The 14,461-nt window shown below is 38.3% G+C and overlaps 1 protein-coding gene across 1 annotated transcript in view; it reads right to left on the reverse strand.

Annotated features, from left to right (window-relative positions):
• The window catches only part of LOC121511853 (leucine-rich repeat-containing protein 49), a 55,804-nt gene extending 41,642 nt beyond the window's left edge, over positions 1-14,162 (reverse strand). The window contains exons 1-8 of the mRNA XM_041790688.1: positions 14,073-14,162; positions 11,662-11,727; positions 11,505-11,571; positions 11,298-11,363; positions 11,124-11,210; positions 10,920-11,016; positions 10,334-10,537; positions 8,863-8,929 (exon numbers count right to left, since the gene is read on the reverse strand). Of these exons, the coding sequence (XP_041646622.1) occupies positions 8,863-8,929; positions 10,334-10,537; positions 10,920-11,016; positions 11,124-11,210; positions 11,298-11,363; positions 11,505-11,571; positions 11,662-11,727; positions 14,073-14,162 (744 nt within the window). The remainder of the gene's footprint in view (positions 1-8,862; positions 8,930-10,333; positions 10,538-10,919; positions 11,017-11,123; positions 11,211-11,297; positions 11,364-11,504; positions 11,572-11,661; positions 11,728-14,072) is intronic.
• Between the last annotated feature and the right edge of the window lie 299 nt (positions 14,163-14,461).

The raw sequence follows: 14,461 nt of genomic DNA on the forward strand, positions 1-14,461 counted from the left end.
TTCAAAAAGTACTCAGGCCCCCATTACTTTCTTAAATTCTGTAATGTTGCAGCCTGATGCTTCAGTAGAAAAAGTATCTTTTTATTCTCATTAATGTACACTCAGTACCCTTTTATGACAAACTGAAAACAGAATTCAAAAATGTTTGCTAATTCACCATAAACAAAAAAACAAAATTGTCATCTTTACATAAGTATTGCAACCCTTTGCCCAAACTCTTGAAATTTAGCTCAGGCTCCTCTCATTTCTTTGGATCTTTGCTGAAATCTGGATCTTTCTCTGGATCCTGCTTTTCATTTGGGTTTCTTTGCAAACTCCAAACAGGTTTTCATGTGTTTTGCACTGAGGAGAGGTTTCCATCTAGCTTCTCTGTCATAAAGCCCAGATCAGTGCATGGCTGCAGTGATGGTTGTCCTTCTGGATCTTTGTCCCATCTCCACACAGGATCTCTGGAGCTTAGTCAGAGTGACCATCAGGCTTTGGTTCACCTCTCTCACTAATGCTCTTCTTCCTGGATTGCTCAGTTTGGCCGGCTGACGAGCTCTTGGAAGAGATGTGGTTGTGTAAAACTTCTTCAATTTGTGTATCATTTAGGGCACTTTACTCTTGGGAACCTTCAATGCAGCAGAACATCTTTGGTAGCCTTCCCAGATCTGTGTCATGCAATAATCCTGTCTCTGAGGTCTGCAGGCAGCTCCTTTGACCTCATGGATTGTTTGTTGCCCTGATATGTTTTTTTAGCTAGGAGGTCTTAGTGTGCCTTTCTAAATCATGTCCAATCAGTTCAATTTACCACAGGTGGACTCCAATCAAGGTGTAGAAACAGCGCAGCAAAGATCCAGTGAAATGAGAGGTACCTGAGCTAAATTTTCAGTGTTGTTGCAAAGGGTCTGAACACTTATGTCAGAGTGATAGATCAGTTTTTTAATTAATTTTCAAAAAAATGTTAAAAATCTGTTTTCACTTTGTCATTATGGGGTGTTGACTGTAAATCAATGAGAATATTTTTTTTTTTTCAGCTGTAGCATTTGGCTGGAACATAACAAAATTGAAAAAAAAGAAGGGGGTCTGAATACTTTCTGAATGCACTGTACATACACACACACACAACAGAGAATCATTCAACAAACAAATAGTTAAGGGTCTCTAAAAGGTTAAATGATACCCGATTGCCCCCCTTGCTCTCTCTGGGAGTGGATACTTATGGGGCCCCTGTTATTATTACTCTTAAAATACTTCAGAAGAATTCCTGGTGGCTGTTACCCTGAGACTGATGTGTTTGCCCCCTAGAGTGCACACTGTACATGGAGGATAGGGTTCAAAGGGTAGCAGGGGGTCAGAGATTCTGTCACAGTACTGAACTTAATGATCATAGGAACTTAAAGTTAAAGGAATGTGGCTTCTGTACCAATAGAATGATAAGAACCCACTAATACATCATGAAAGTATATGGGCTTCCCTTTTAGATTGACACAGACAAAATGTCATATCTTTTTAAAATTTCACTGACTAACGTCAAGAGCCTCATCCAGAACTGAAATACCCCTGTATCTTGGTGGTATTATGAATTTTACCTCTCTTTGGAAAGATACACCTACTTCTTAAATGGAAAGACACATATCCACCAACCTACAGAATATGGAACAATGACGCATTGTACATCAAGCTAGAGAAGATTAGATTTTTCTCAGTGGTTCTCTCAGTAAGATTGTAAGCAATCTTCTCTTAAGACCTTATCTGTTTCAGGAGGATGTGAATAGTTAGAGCTGAAAAACTAAACAAACTGGTTTGTCTTAGGGGTCAGTGCAATGAGAACAAACCCCTGTTATCAAAATCACTTGAAGGGTTGTATGCACTTTAATGCCTTATCTCTCCATATCGGGTGTTGCTGTCTTATAACTCACTAACATAAGCATCCTGCTTGGGAACAAATGCCCCCTGGTAAGCACTGACAGGTCTTATCTGCTGCACAACAGACTTGCTCTAAAATTAAGCATTTTCTAATGAGGTGATGTTCAGCACAAATTTACATATATGTTAAATTCTAACATGAATATTTTCTATGCAATGATGAATGCAGCTTTACTACATATATTGTTTTATTTTTACCTCTGCCTCAGGGACTAGATGTGGGGAGAGAAGGAGGAAGGGCATAAACATGAATTTTAGTATTATGTTAGCAATTACAACACAGAAAATGGATATATCCACAAAAAAGCATCATGAGTGCTGAGTCTAGTGTCCCAAGTGTACAGCAATATGTGTGCATTTTCTGGTGGATGCAATGTCGAAGAAAATCCGTAACTAAGTGCATCCACCCGGAACTCCTTCTGCACAAAGCTTGTATGCAACACACTGTTATATCATCATGCTGCATTCAAACACTTTGAAATAAGCCATATTCAACACACAATTATTATAATGTCAAAAGAGAAAATGTGTGAATATAAAGCAGGCAGGGGATTTGAAAAAAAAATCATTCTCAATAAAAATAACACACAAAAAACACGCACTGCCATCTCAAAAGTCATCAGGCCCAGACTCAGGCATCCCTGCAGGTGTCAGTACATCATACTCTTAGCACAAGTCCAGTATCTATACCCACTTTGGGATGATTTTATGATGCCTTATTTAAATATTTTCAAGGTTTTGGGTCACACACCATAAATAAGGTGAACAAGTTTGATTTCATTACATGACAGTACCTATAAAAAATATTCATCCCCTTGGATGTTTTACCCTTTGATAGATTTTATAAATCAATCATGGTCAATATAAATTTGACTTTTTTGACAGAAAAATAAAAAATATTATAATGTCAAAATGAAAACAGATTTCTACAAAGAAATGTAAATTAAACGAAAATATGTACTGTAAAATAAGTGGGTGCATAAATATTCACCCCTTTAAAGTGACTGACCTTATTAAACATCAGGCTGCAACCAAATGGTGCTAGTAGTCTCACAATTAGTGAAAAGAGCATCACCTGAGTGAATGAGTCTCAAGGGATTGTAGTGTAAAGAAACCTGTGTCTGGAAGATCCAGTAATTGGTTAATCAGTATCCTCGGCTACCATTAAATCATGAAGATAAAAGAACACTCGTAGTAACTCAGAAAAGTAGAAGCCAGTGGATGGATATAAAAAAATTTCCAATCCCCAGAGTTCAGTTAAATCCATCATCAAGAAGTGGAGGGAATATGTCACATGTGTAAATCTGTCTAGATCAGGCTGTCCTCACAAACTGAGTGACTGTGCAAGGAGACTAGTGAGAGAGGCCACCAAGACACTATGACTACTCTGAAGGGGTTACAAGCCTCAGCAGCTGAGATGGGAGAGACACTGCATACAACAACTGTTGCTGGTTCTTCACCAGTCTTAATGAATGAGTGTCAAAGAGTATGCCAATATTGGTGAAAACTCAGATTAAATCTAGACTAGAGTTCACCAGAAGACATGGGAGAGACTCCATGGTCAAGTGGGTGAGTTCTTTGGTCTGATGAGACCAAAATGGTGCATTCTGGCCATCAGACAAGACATTATATTTGGAAGACACCAAACAATGCACATCACCAAAAACACACCATCCCCACTGTGAGACACGGTGGTGGCAGCATCATGCTGTGGGCATGCTCCTTGGTAGCCAACCCTGGAATGCTTGTAAAGGTAGAGGGTAAAATGAATGTGGCAAAATACAGCAAAATCCTGGAGGACAATCTTTATCAGTCTGCAAGGCAACTACGACTTGGAAGATGACTGATTTTCCATCCAGACAGTGACCTGAAGCATACAGCGAAAGCTACACAGAAATTGTTTAAAGAAAACTAGAGAATTTGGACTTGAAAAGGACTTTTAACACATGATCCCCATGCAACCTGACAGAGTTTGAGCAATTTAGCAAAGAATAATGGAGTTTAATTGCAGTGTCCAGAAGTGTAAGCCTGATTGAGATCTATCCACACAGACTCAGTGCTGTGATTGCAGCCAAAGGTTCATCTTCTTAATACTGACTTGAACAGGGTGAATATTTATGCAGTCACTTATTTTACATTTCACATTTTTATCTAATTTACATTTCTTTGTAGACATCTGTTTCCACTTTGACAGCTAAGAAGTTTTTGTAAAACTTTATTGTAAAAAAGCCAAATTATATTGAAATTAAATTAATGAAAGGGTAAAACATCCAAGAGGATGGATATTTTTATAGGCACTGTCAATGCAACTAGGAGAAGGATGTGAGCAGTCAAAAATGTTTGCAGTGTTAATTAGTCTTGTCCAACATAAACAGAAAACTTGAAACGTGAAAAAATAAATACTCCTTCAAAGACATAACAGGCACCCATTATTGTCTTGGGAGCTGGAAGCAATGGTGAAGCGGAACAAGCCAAGTAGAGGAGATAGTAACTTCAGGTTCCAGCATGCCTCCTTTAAACTATGCAGCAATCATCTTAAACTTAATGGCCTTAAATTATCAGAGAGAAGGGCACAAACACAGATAACCTTGGGTTTTTTTTTCATTATGACAGCAAAGCCTAAAGCCTACTCCAAGTGAGAGTCTCTGTCCCAGCTTCACTTTCCCCCTGTGAACTGTACTTATCAACCATGACAGATGTAATCACAATTAATAAAAATCATTCCTTCCACAATGGAGGAGATGAACCAAGCCCTCTTACTCAGCAGTGCTTTGGCTTTGTTTTACAGGCGCTGTAGGGCATTCTTCACTGTCCTCTGTGAGTATTCACATCAAATGTCAGGTCACATTGTAACTCCAATACTTGATATTTGAGACCAAGATTGACTGCACTCTCCCAAAGACAAAGTCTCCTTTTGAAAAGTTTCAGCGAGCTGGAAAGGAAACTACATCCAAACATATTGGTTAAATATAGAATGGGAGTAGGGTTGGGTATTGTTTGGGTTTTTTCTGATACCAGTGCTAAATAGATACTTCTTCCTGAACATTGCCAGAATCATTACTTTTAAGAGAAAAAAAGTGTTTTAAAAGTCGACAGCTGAATAAACGCTGTCTCTGTGTTGTAAACGCTTCAGAAATTAGATGCTGATGGAACACTTAAGTAAAAGAAAGAGGTGCAACTTCTTCACATAATGTATCTCATGTCTTGTAATTCAGTTCAGTTGGTATCGGATGTGTTGATACTGGTACTATGTTGGTACCAGATTTCAATAGTCAATAGATTGGAGAAATGCGAGCCTTCCTGCTAGACCTACTCATGCATGTATACACCACAGTCAGACAAGACTAACCATAGTCAGATATCCATAGCAGAGGCTGCTTGTCTGGCTTGGATATCACTAAAAGCTAGAGGGATAACCCACCTTGCTTTTGTGCCAAAAGTAAACTTTAAAGTAAGCATGAAATACGTATATAGAGCTTTAAAATCTTTCTATGTTTCACCATTCGACATACACACAGTTTACCGCTTGCTATCTTGACAGCAACTTGTTGCTAACTTACTGGCATGGTTAACAGGAAGATGGGTCTATAGCTGAAAGACAACATATCATCATGTACCATAACAGAAGTGGACATTCGCCAATCAATAAATTGATTTTTACACATGCATTCTGGGACAATGGCAGTAGTCAAGTTAAATGGCCTAATTGAGCTGTAACCATAGCTCAACTTAAGTATATGATATGATACACTTCATAGTCCCCTTGGGAAAATTTGTCTTGGAGTCTAAGTGCGGCATACATACAGCTGCCTCCACAGTATTAAAATAGTGCAGTAAGCAAGAACAATACACATGCAAACAGAAAATCTAATATTACATAGGCTAGCACATACTAGTCAGAAACACAGACCAATTAAAACATAAACAGCATTAACTGCACATGCCCATATTACAGAAGATATGCAAAGAAGTAGTAAAAACAATACCAATAGATCACAATGAGGAAATGATAAAAAAGGAACAAATATAAAAAGGTAAATTATAGGACAAGAGGAAAACACGACATTACTACACAATCCATCCATCCATCCATCCATTTTCTATACCGCTTTGTATCACTTATCCCGTTGGGGTCGAGGGGTGGCTGGAGCCTATCCCAGCTGTCATTAAGTGAGAGGGGTTACACCCTGGACCAGTCAATCTACTACACAATCCATTCAGCCTAAAGAAGCACTTTTCAAAATTTTCATCATGGTGAGAACAAAGAAGTTTTTAAACGAATTCAGTTTAAATTTGGGGACCTTGTATCGACTACCACAAGGAATGTTCATACTTAGAGTTGAGGATGAAAGACAGATCAGATAATGGACTACAGGGAGAGGTTTTTCAGTCCTCCCTACCACCTTCATGGCAGTCTGCATGAGATGAGCAAGTTTAAGTTTCAATTGTACAGAAAGATTACTGTATAATACTGCCATCTTCCATTTTCCTCCTATCTAAGGTCAGGTCACTGTAGCAACAGGTGATGTGAATCAACCAAGACATCGCTTTCTCCAGCAACATTTCCTAGCTCTTTCTGAGGGATTCCAAGGCAATTCTAGGCCAGATGAGATATCCCTCCAGTGACTTCCGGGTCTCCCCCAGGGTCTCCTCTCAGTTGCCTGGAAGGCAAGAGGCATCTTGACCAGAAGCCCGAACCACCTTAACTGGCTCCTTTCAGCACAAAGGAGCAGCAGTTCTACTTTGAGGTCCTTCTGGATGTCCGAGTTCCTCATCCTATCTCTAAGGCTGAACCCAGGCACTCTCCTGAGGAATCTCATTTCAACCGCTTATATACCCATCTCATTCTTGAGGTCATTACCCAGAGTTCATGAACATAGGTGAGGGCTGGAACATAGATGGACCATCTGGCTAAGCTTCCTCTTCACCACAACTGCAACACTGCAGTTGCCATTCCACCCTTACTAGTGAAAAAGACACTGAAACACTCGTACTCTGTCACTTGAGGCAGAGACTCACTTCCGACCCAGAGGGAGCAATCCAACTTTTTCCAGCAGAGAACCATGGCCTCAGACCTGGAGGTGCTTATTTTCATGACAGCTGCTTCACACTCAGCTGAAAACCACCCCAATGCCTGCTGGAGGTTCCCAGCTGAGGAAGCCAATAGAACCACATCATCTGCAAACAGTTATGAGATACAACAAACAGCCCTCTCCCTCTGGCTTCACCTTAAGATCCTGTCCATGAAAATTACAAACAAAACTGATGACAAGGGACAGTCCTGGCAGAGGCCAACATGCACCGGGAACGTGTCTGACCTTAACCCTGTCATACCATACCTATTGATACTCACTGTAACAGCCTACTAAAACAAAAACATGATCTTCTGATCAACACCAAACATCTTGAGTTGATTTAAAAATACAGTCTTTGTTGTTAGAAAGGACACAAATTATCAACAAGGGTTTTCTGGCTGAACAGGCTATCTGAGTAAATGCTTAGATACTTCTAAAAGTTCATATAGAAACACACCAGAATCACTATGGCCTTCATCATTATAATAAATGCATCTTCTTCATAATTTCCTCACTGACTTCACTCACTTAATTCTTGAATTATCATAGTGCAGGGGTTCACATTACATTTGGGCAGTCATCACTCTAGTGGGAGTGGGAAACATTGAATAAATGTGACTCAATCGTTTTTGAGGCGTATTAAACAGGAGGTGAATGAAAAGCTGTGTTTTTGGTTGGAATAATGGATTCATCATCCACTTCAATCTCTTAGCCTGCCAACAAAATGCCTTCCTCTCAATGCAATGTGTTTGCACTAAAAACACAGACAGCACAAAATAAATTCACTTTCAGTCATCACATTATTCTTACATCTTTTTAAATTAACAGAAGAAAAGTAGTTAGGACACATGACAAGTGGACAGAGTTTGAAGGAACATAGTCTATCCTGCAAGGAAAAAAGAACATAATGCTGTAGAATTCATTGAATAGTAATTTGGATGCCTTCTCATGCAAAGTGCAGCCAACATCAGAGAGGAAGGGAGTCTAAGCTGGGCTCTGGAGTCGCTCTCTAAGGAGAGGTGTGGGCGGCATGCTGGCAAAACACTAATTCGACCAGGGGAAGCCTCTCTATTTTATCTTCCTTTTCCAGAAGCTGTTCAAATCCTCACTAGTGTTTCTTACATCATTTGTTTTCTCAGGCTTTAAATATCAGAGAGCCACCACTTTCCTGTGGAGGCTGAACTAACAGCCAAAATAATGGTTTTAAACCCCAAATAATTGTAAAACAGCATTATGTGCTAATGCTCAAAACAATGTCCAGTGCTTAAAACATAGACACAGTTGTGCCTGTTGAATAAATTATTCTAGGGTCACTAAGGAAATGGATGTGGGAGTAAACCCATGACAAAAGCTTGTGGGTTCTAATGTTTTTTCTATTCCTCGCTCTCCAACAGTAGTGGGAACCAAAACAATTGATGAATTTTAGCAACTAAAAACTGAATAAGGTAGGGTAAAGGAAGATTGTATCACCAGTAATATTTATGACAACAAAAAACCTGCAATACTGAACAAGGAAACAATGTCAGATATGAACTATTTATTCCTAATCTGTTTGAGACACTAAATACATAAAACGCCATCAAGTGGGCATTCTAGTCATAATGTGTAAACTTCATTTTATGGGCCGATGGATCAACCATGCAATTTCATGCCTGGCCTCCTGCTGTCATGTTTGATTGACTCTGGTATTAAGGGAACTGAATCTCATGTAGCAGACCATTCGATAGAAAAAGTTTGGGGAGGTCTGAGAGACAACCATCTTCTACTGAACTTAAAGCTTAAGACTGTGATCTCTGGTAACAGTGTTGGCACCTGAAGGCACCAGACTAAACACACACTTGCTCTAAGTGGGAGGAGAGGAAAGGAAAAAAAGTACCTTATTGTCATGCAAATCCAAGATGTTGAGCTTGAACAGGCTCTCCAGACTGCATATCCTAAGTATTCTAGGGAAGACAAGAGATCAAATAGAATATATAACCTATAACATAGATGTTCAATTACTATACAGTAGCCTATACAAGGACATTAAAAATGGAGAGACACACTTCATGAAACTGAGCAGTATACAATGGCTTATGTTAAGCTCTACCATAGTTAAATTATGACTAAAAAAAATATATACTTTTTATCAGCACTAAGAAAAGCAATTAAAACCTACATCTATAGAATTAAAGTCCCTCTAAAGTGATAAAAGGAAAAAACAACCTTATTTTAAGTTTGCTGTATGAAGGGTCACTGTGTTATGAACCACCAGGCCAAATTTCAGCCAAAAAAAAATCTCCAAGTTGATAAAATTAGGCTTCAAATTCAGGAAAAATGAGGCAGAAAATCTGCTTTAAGATGATGTGGACATGTCAGGTGAATGAGCTGAAGCCACGCCCACTCACGAGAAATATAATCCTCTAAGATTTTCAAAACACTTGTGATCAGAGCTCAGCTGTCTGTCTCTGTGCCAGAGCAGAGACAGAAGTTGGGGATTAAATTTACTGTTTTCTGGCACAAATCTCTGTTATGATACTTTTAATGACCTGTAGGCCACTTTAGCTGACAGATTTGGGAAATTTACCTCACAATAAACAAATGTAGCTAGCTGTTTACTTTCAATAAAGGTAGTGACATCAGCCAACAACAGACTGTACTGAGCTGAGCTGCTCGAGGACTTTATATTGTTGCAGCGTTAATTCCGGGCGAGGTAATTCCCCATCTACACCGGTGATGTCATAGGCTCAGATATTTGCCCTGCACAAATAAAACCAAGCCAGGAAAGAGGTGAAAACTTTCCAACTGTCTCAATCCAAAATTCAGCCACACATAGATCTTAGCGGTTTCACATGTTTACAGAAACCTGATTCCAACATATCTAGTGTCTGAAGACTCAAAGTTTGGATTTAACTTTACAGGGACTTAGAACTGAAGAAACACACATAACCCAAGAAGCTGGTCAAAGAAGAGAATTATTGTGTTTTATAGGAAGTGACAAAAGTGCCAGATTGTCTGGGAATCTTTAGAGATTTGAGACTTTAATCTTCTTCATGCTGACATTTCAAGAGTAAAGGGAACCAAAATGAATGTTTTAATAATGACATTGGACATCCGCTGAAAACGTTAATCTCTGATTAGCTTACTTTATAGCAGCTAGTTCATGAAATCAACAACCTCTGGACATGGCAAATTACCTTGTAAGTTTAAGTGAAATAATTCATCATTTCACCCTTAAATATATCTCAAAATGTTAACCACTGCCACAAATATGAACTCCAACATATAATCTTGACAAGAAAGGCTTTTCAGGCTTTTCTTCTTGTGTTTGTTTGCTTGTAGATTCTTGTAAAAGATTAATTACTAACCTGTTTTTCCCAAGCATCAGGATCCTCAGTGAGCTCAGAGCTTCAATGCCAGTCATTTCAGTGATATGATTATCATACAAGTTAAGGAACACTAGCTTTTGCAGCTGTGAAAAATGCTGGATAGTTGTGATTAGATTATGCTGAAGGTTGATAAACTGTATATCATCCATGTTGTCCAGCTGTGGACACTTCTCAAGACAGCACCTGGAACATTAGAACCACATTAAGCATGACATAGACATAAGGATGACTATATCTGAGCACTCAATTTTCATGACATAACAACTGTATTTCACCTTAGCCCATGTAATCTAGCTATACAAATTACTAGTCAGGCATTGTACAAGTGGATGTACTTATTTCTGCTCTGTTACTGTTGAAATAGCTCTTAGTCAGCAAAATCCTTAGAGGAAAGGGGAGTGTTGTGTTTAGGGACTTTGCTGCTCCCTAGTGGCAACCTGAAGCACCTGCATTTGAACTGAAAGCCTTAAGAAAATACTAGTGGGTTCACTTAATCCTACAACCAGAATTTAATAACTTATACAATTCTTGTAATCTGTTTAAAACACAAAGACACCAGGGTTACCTGTCTAAGTCAACTCTTTGAAAACCGGATTCAAAACGGTTGCAAGGCAGCTGAGTGTAAGCAGTGACTGCATTGTATTTGCATCTCTCAAAGCCACCTAGCATTGAAAAATAACACAATAGTAAACACTTCACATAATATGCATTGCTATTAACTTGATTTCCCAGTTTCATGGTAATTTAAATGTCAAGTTTCCATATTTACCTGATGGCTTGGGAAAGTTTAAAGCATTCCGGCAATAATTGGCTCTGGCACTGTGTGCTGGTCTCTTTACTCTGTGCCTTGGTTCTACTGCAGCAAAGGAATATGCATTTAAACCACTTTTAATACCACCCACTAGTGGCAGTGGATTGTGTGCGGAGGAATTTGTTGACTCACAGGGAAGTGGTATCATAGGAGAAGTCTGGACAAGTCCTCTCTGATTCCTTGCATATGACAAGTTTTCTAGAAAGGGTATGGCACAGTAAGAGTATTATTGTAAAAAGACAAAAATGTTTACATTCTCTTGCCATTCATGAATACACAACACAATGATGGGTGACTGAGAGGCTGAATGAGTGAACTAGTTAACTAGCTTGGGCTTACCTGGATCAGAATGATTGCCTGTTTGGGTGGCGTTAATGTTTATTTCTTTAAGATCTTGAGAGTCAAGCTTTGAAATAATAAAATGGTCAGTTCTGGAGTAGGCATTGTAGGGTTTAAACAACAGATCTCATAAACTATTTATGTCCTGGATACTTACCTTCATCTTTTCTCTTTCTGGCATGAATGGCTTGAAAGTTGTGAAGTGTAATTTGCAGCTGTTGACCTACAAAAACGTTTTAGAGAACAGAAAAATTCAAAAGAATTAAGGCTGCCAAAAGACTTCAATTTTTAATCATGATTAATCTCAGGATTTCTGTGATTAAGTACACTCTTCATACCGTATTTTTAAATTCCACTATTTTGCATTTAAAACTGTTCTTGTGTCATTGTTGATCTTTCCACTGTCTTAAACTCAAGGTAACTGACTTCCCATTTGAATAGGTAGATGGAAGATTATCACATGAACTTAACCACAAAGAAGTAACTTGTCATGGACTGAAAAGGAAATAACGGGTCAGTAAAAAGGTAAATGTTTGATAACACAAGGTTCAGATAACTTTTAACTTGACCAATAAAGAATTTATTCACAATAAAAATAGCATACTGCACAAATTGTTGATCATATTGTGATTAATCTTAACATTAAACATACATTAAAATTAAATGAGAGAAACACACCTTACTCTAGCATTTACACATGTAAGATAGACTAATTCAGTTTCTCTCAAACATTTTTTTCTGCCTTCAAGGCACCTTTGGGAAATGTCATCAGGAGGCACGGCATAAATTTTCACAGCTATGCTGATGTCACTCAGTTTTATGTTGCCCTGCCTCCTGATGACACAGGCCCACTACTGCCCTTTTAAACTGTATTGAGATATTAAATCAAAGATGGCAGAGAATTTTTTTAGCTTAACCAGGACAAAATTTAGGTTTTAGTGACTGGTACAGGGGACTGGAGAGAGAAACTGCTCAGCAAACTCCAAGCATTATCCTTTAATCCATGTCAGCAAGCTAAAAATTTAGGTGTTCATTCGATTCAGAGGTGAATTTTGAAATATGCAGCATATCTGCAATATCACACAAAAAACAATTTATCATTTAAAGAACATAGCCCGAGTGTGACCGTATCTCATTTAAGTCAATGCAGAGACATTAATTCATGCTTTTATAACCTGTAGAATTGATTACTGTAACACTCTTCTTTCTGATGTATCTAAAAATAGTAGCCTATTTCACAGCTTCAGCTGCTCAAAAACTCAACTGCATGAATGCTGACAAAGACCAGAAAGTGAGCACACATTACACTGACTTTAAGGTCTCTGCATTGGCTGCGCGTTTGTTTCAGAATTGATTTTAAGAGTCTTTAACTGTTTTTTTAAAGCTCTTAAGTACTGGTCTGTAAATCTACTCGTGAAAGTATTAAAAGTAGTAAAGGTATTTTATTAAAATTTTATTTTAAGTATTGAGTAGATACTAGGGCAGAAAGATCTTGGAAAATAATCTGTGTTTTTGTTTTCCAATATTGCATTAGTGATTTGGCATGCAATCGTTTTTAAGTTCCACATCTTAGGTATTTTTCATCAAATACGAACAATAAATCATATAATATTATAACCAACACAATGTTAGACAGAATAAACAGAAACTGTTTTTTCCTGTAGGCTGGGCCTGTATGTTAGGATGGCATAGAAGTGGTGTTTTTAATCAGTATTAATTACATCTTAATTTATCTACCTTGATCATAGTAGATTTACTGATCTGTATAACTTACAGCCTCGCAGCAGTTATGATGAAAACTAGGTCTGAACCATTTTGAAAAAAATGTAACTGCAATTATTCTGACTTATGTTGCAGATACAATGTCAATTGCTGTATTGACGGGAATAGGCATTTTTTAATGAACTCATTAATTGAAGTAGGCTGCTTGCCTTGCAACACCTGGCTACCTATCACGTGACCACACAGCCAGTAGTTTGTTTTTAAGGGGGTGGTACATTAGTAGAGAGAGAATTACAAGGGAAAAAAATGAAATAATTGACACAGCAGGTCTGTCGGTTAGAGGCTCTGAATGTCAGTTTCAACTAATTTTCGATTAGTTTCCCAGCTCTATGGTCTTTCCTTACTGGCAATAACGACATGAGAATAAAGATCGCCAACCAGGTTTTTCAGTGAAGTCATGCTGTTTTGGCTATGTGGTCTGGCTCTGTTGCTCTGGTTAAAACTCACTAAAGTAGAAACAAAATTACTGAGTTTAAAATGTACTATTGAAAGTACAAGAAGACAAAAAATCTACTCAATTACAGTAATATGAGATGTAATTACTGTCCACCTCTGGAAATAGGGCATATGAGACCATTTTGATTATATCTATGATGTGAACATTCTGAATATTTTTTGTTAATTTTAAACATTTTGAAGGCACCCCGGATAATGCTAGTAGGCACCTGTTGAGACAGGCTGGTCTAAGTAACTAGAATTAATAGCAGCTGGTAATTTGTATAAGTTTGAGGCCTAAATATATGTTAGCGATTATGAACTACAAAGTAAAATAAAGAGTTTGTTTACCATCGGAGTAAGAAACGCATGTCTATCGCTGACATCGTTGCTGTGTTTCTGAGTCCCCATCATGTTGCTCTCAGACTGGTCCGGATCCATGGTTTAGCTAACAAAAAACTGCTCAGTTAAAAGTGTAAGACCAACGGCTAGCACCGAAGCAGACGTCGAGAAGCGGTACATACAACGTGTAAAAACATATACACACTCTTATTTGCTACAGTATGCTGTTTTTTGAGCCAACTTTAGTGAATTCTAACGTCATTTATCTCAAAGTGAAACTTCCTCTGAGACAAGCACTGTTGCCACGGCAACAACTGCGTTACCTGGTTTCCCCTACTTCCTGTGGACACTTCCGGTCTTTCTGTGGTCCCCGAGGCCAACCAAGGGCTCCGTCAGTC

The sequence above is a fragment of the Cheilinus undulatus genome, linkage group 1 (assembly GCF_018320785.1).
Source record: "Cheilinus undulatus linkage group 1, ASM1832078v1, whole genome shotgun sequence".
In the NCBI taxonomy this organism is placed as follows: Eukaryota; Metazoa; Chordata; class Actinopteri; order Labriformes; family Labridae; genus Cheilinus; species Cheilinus undulatus.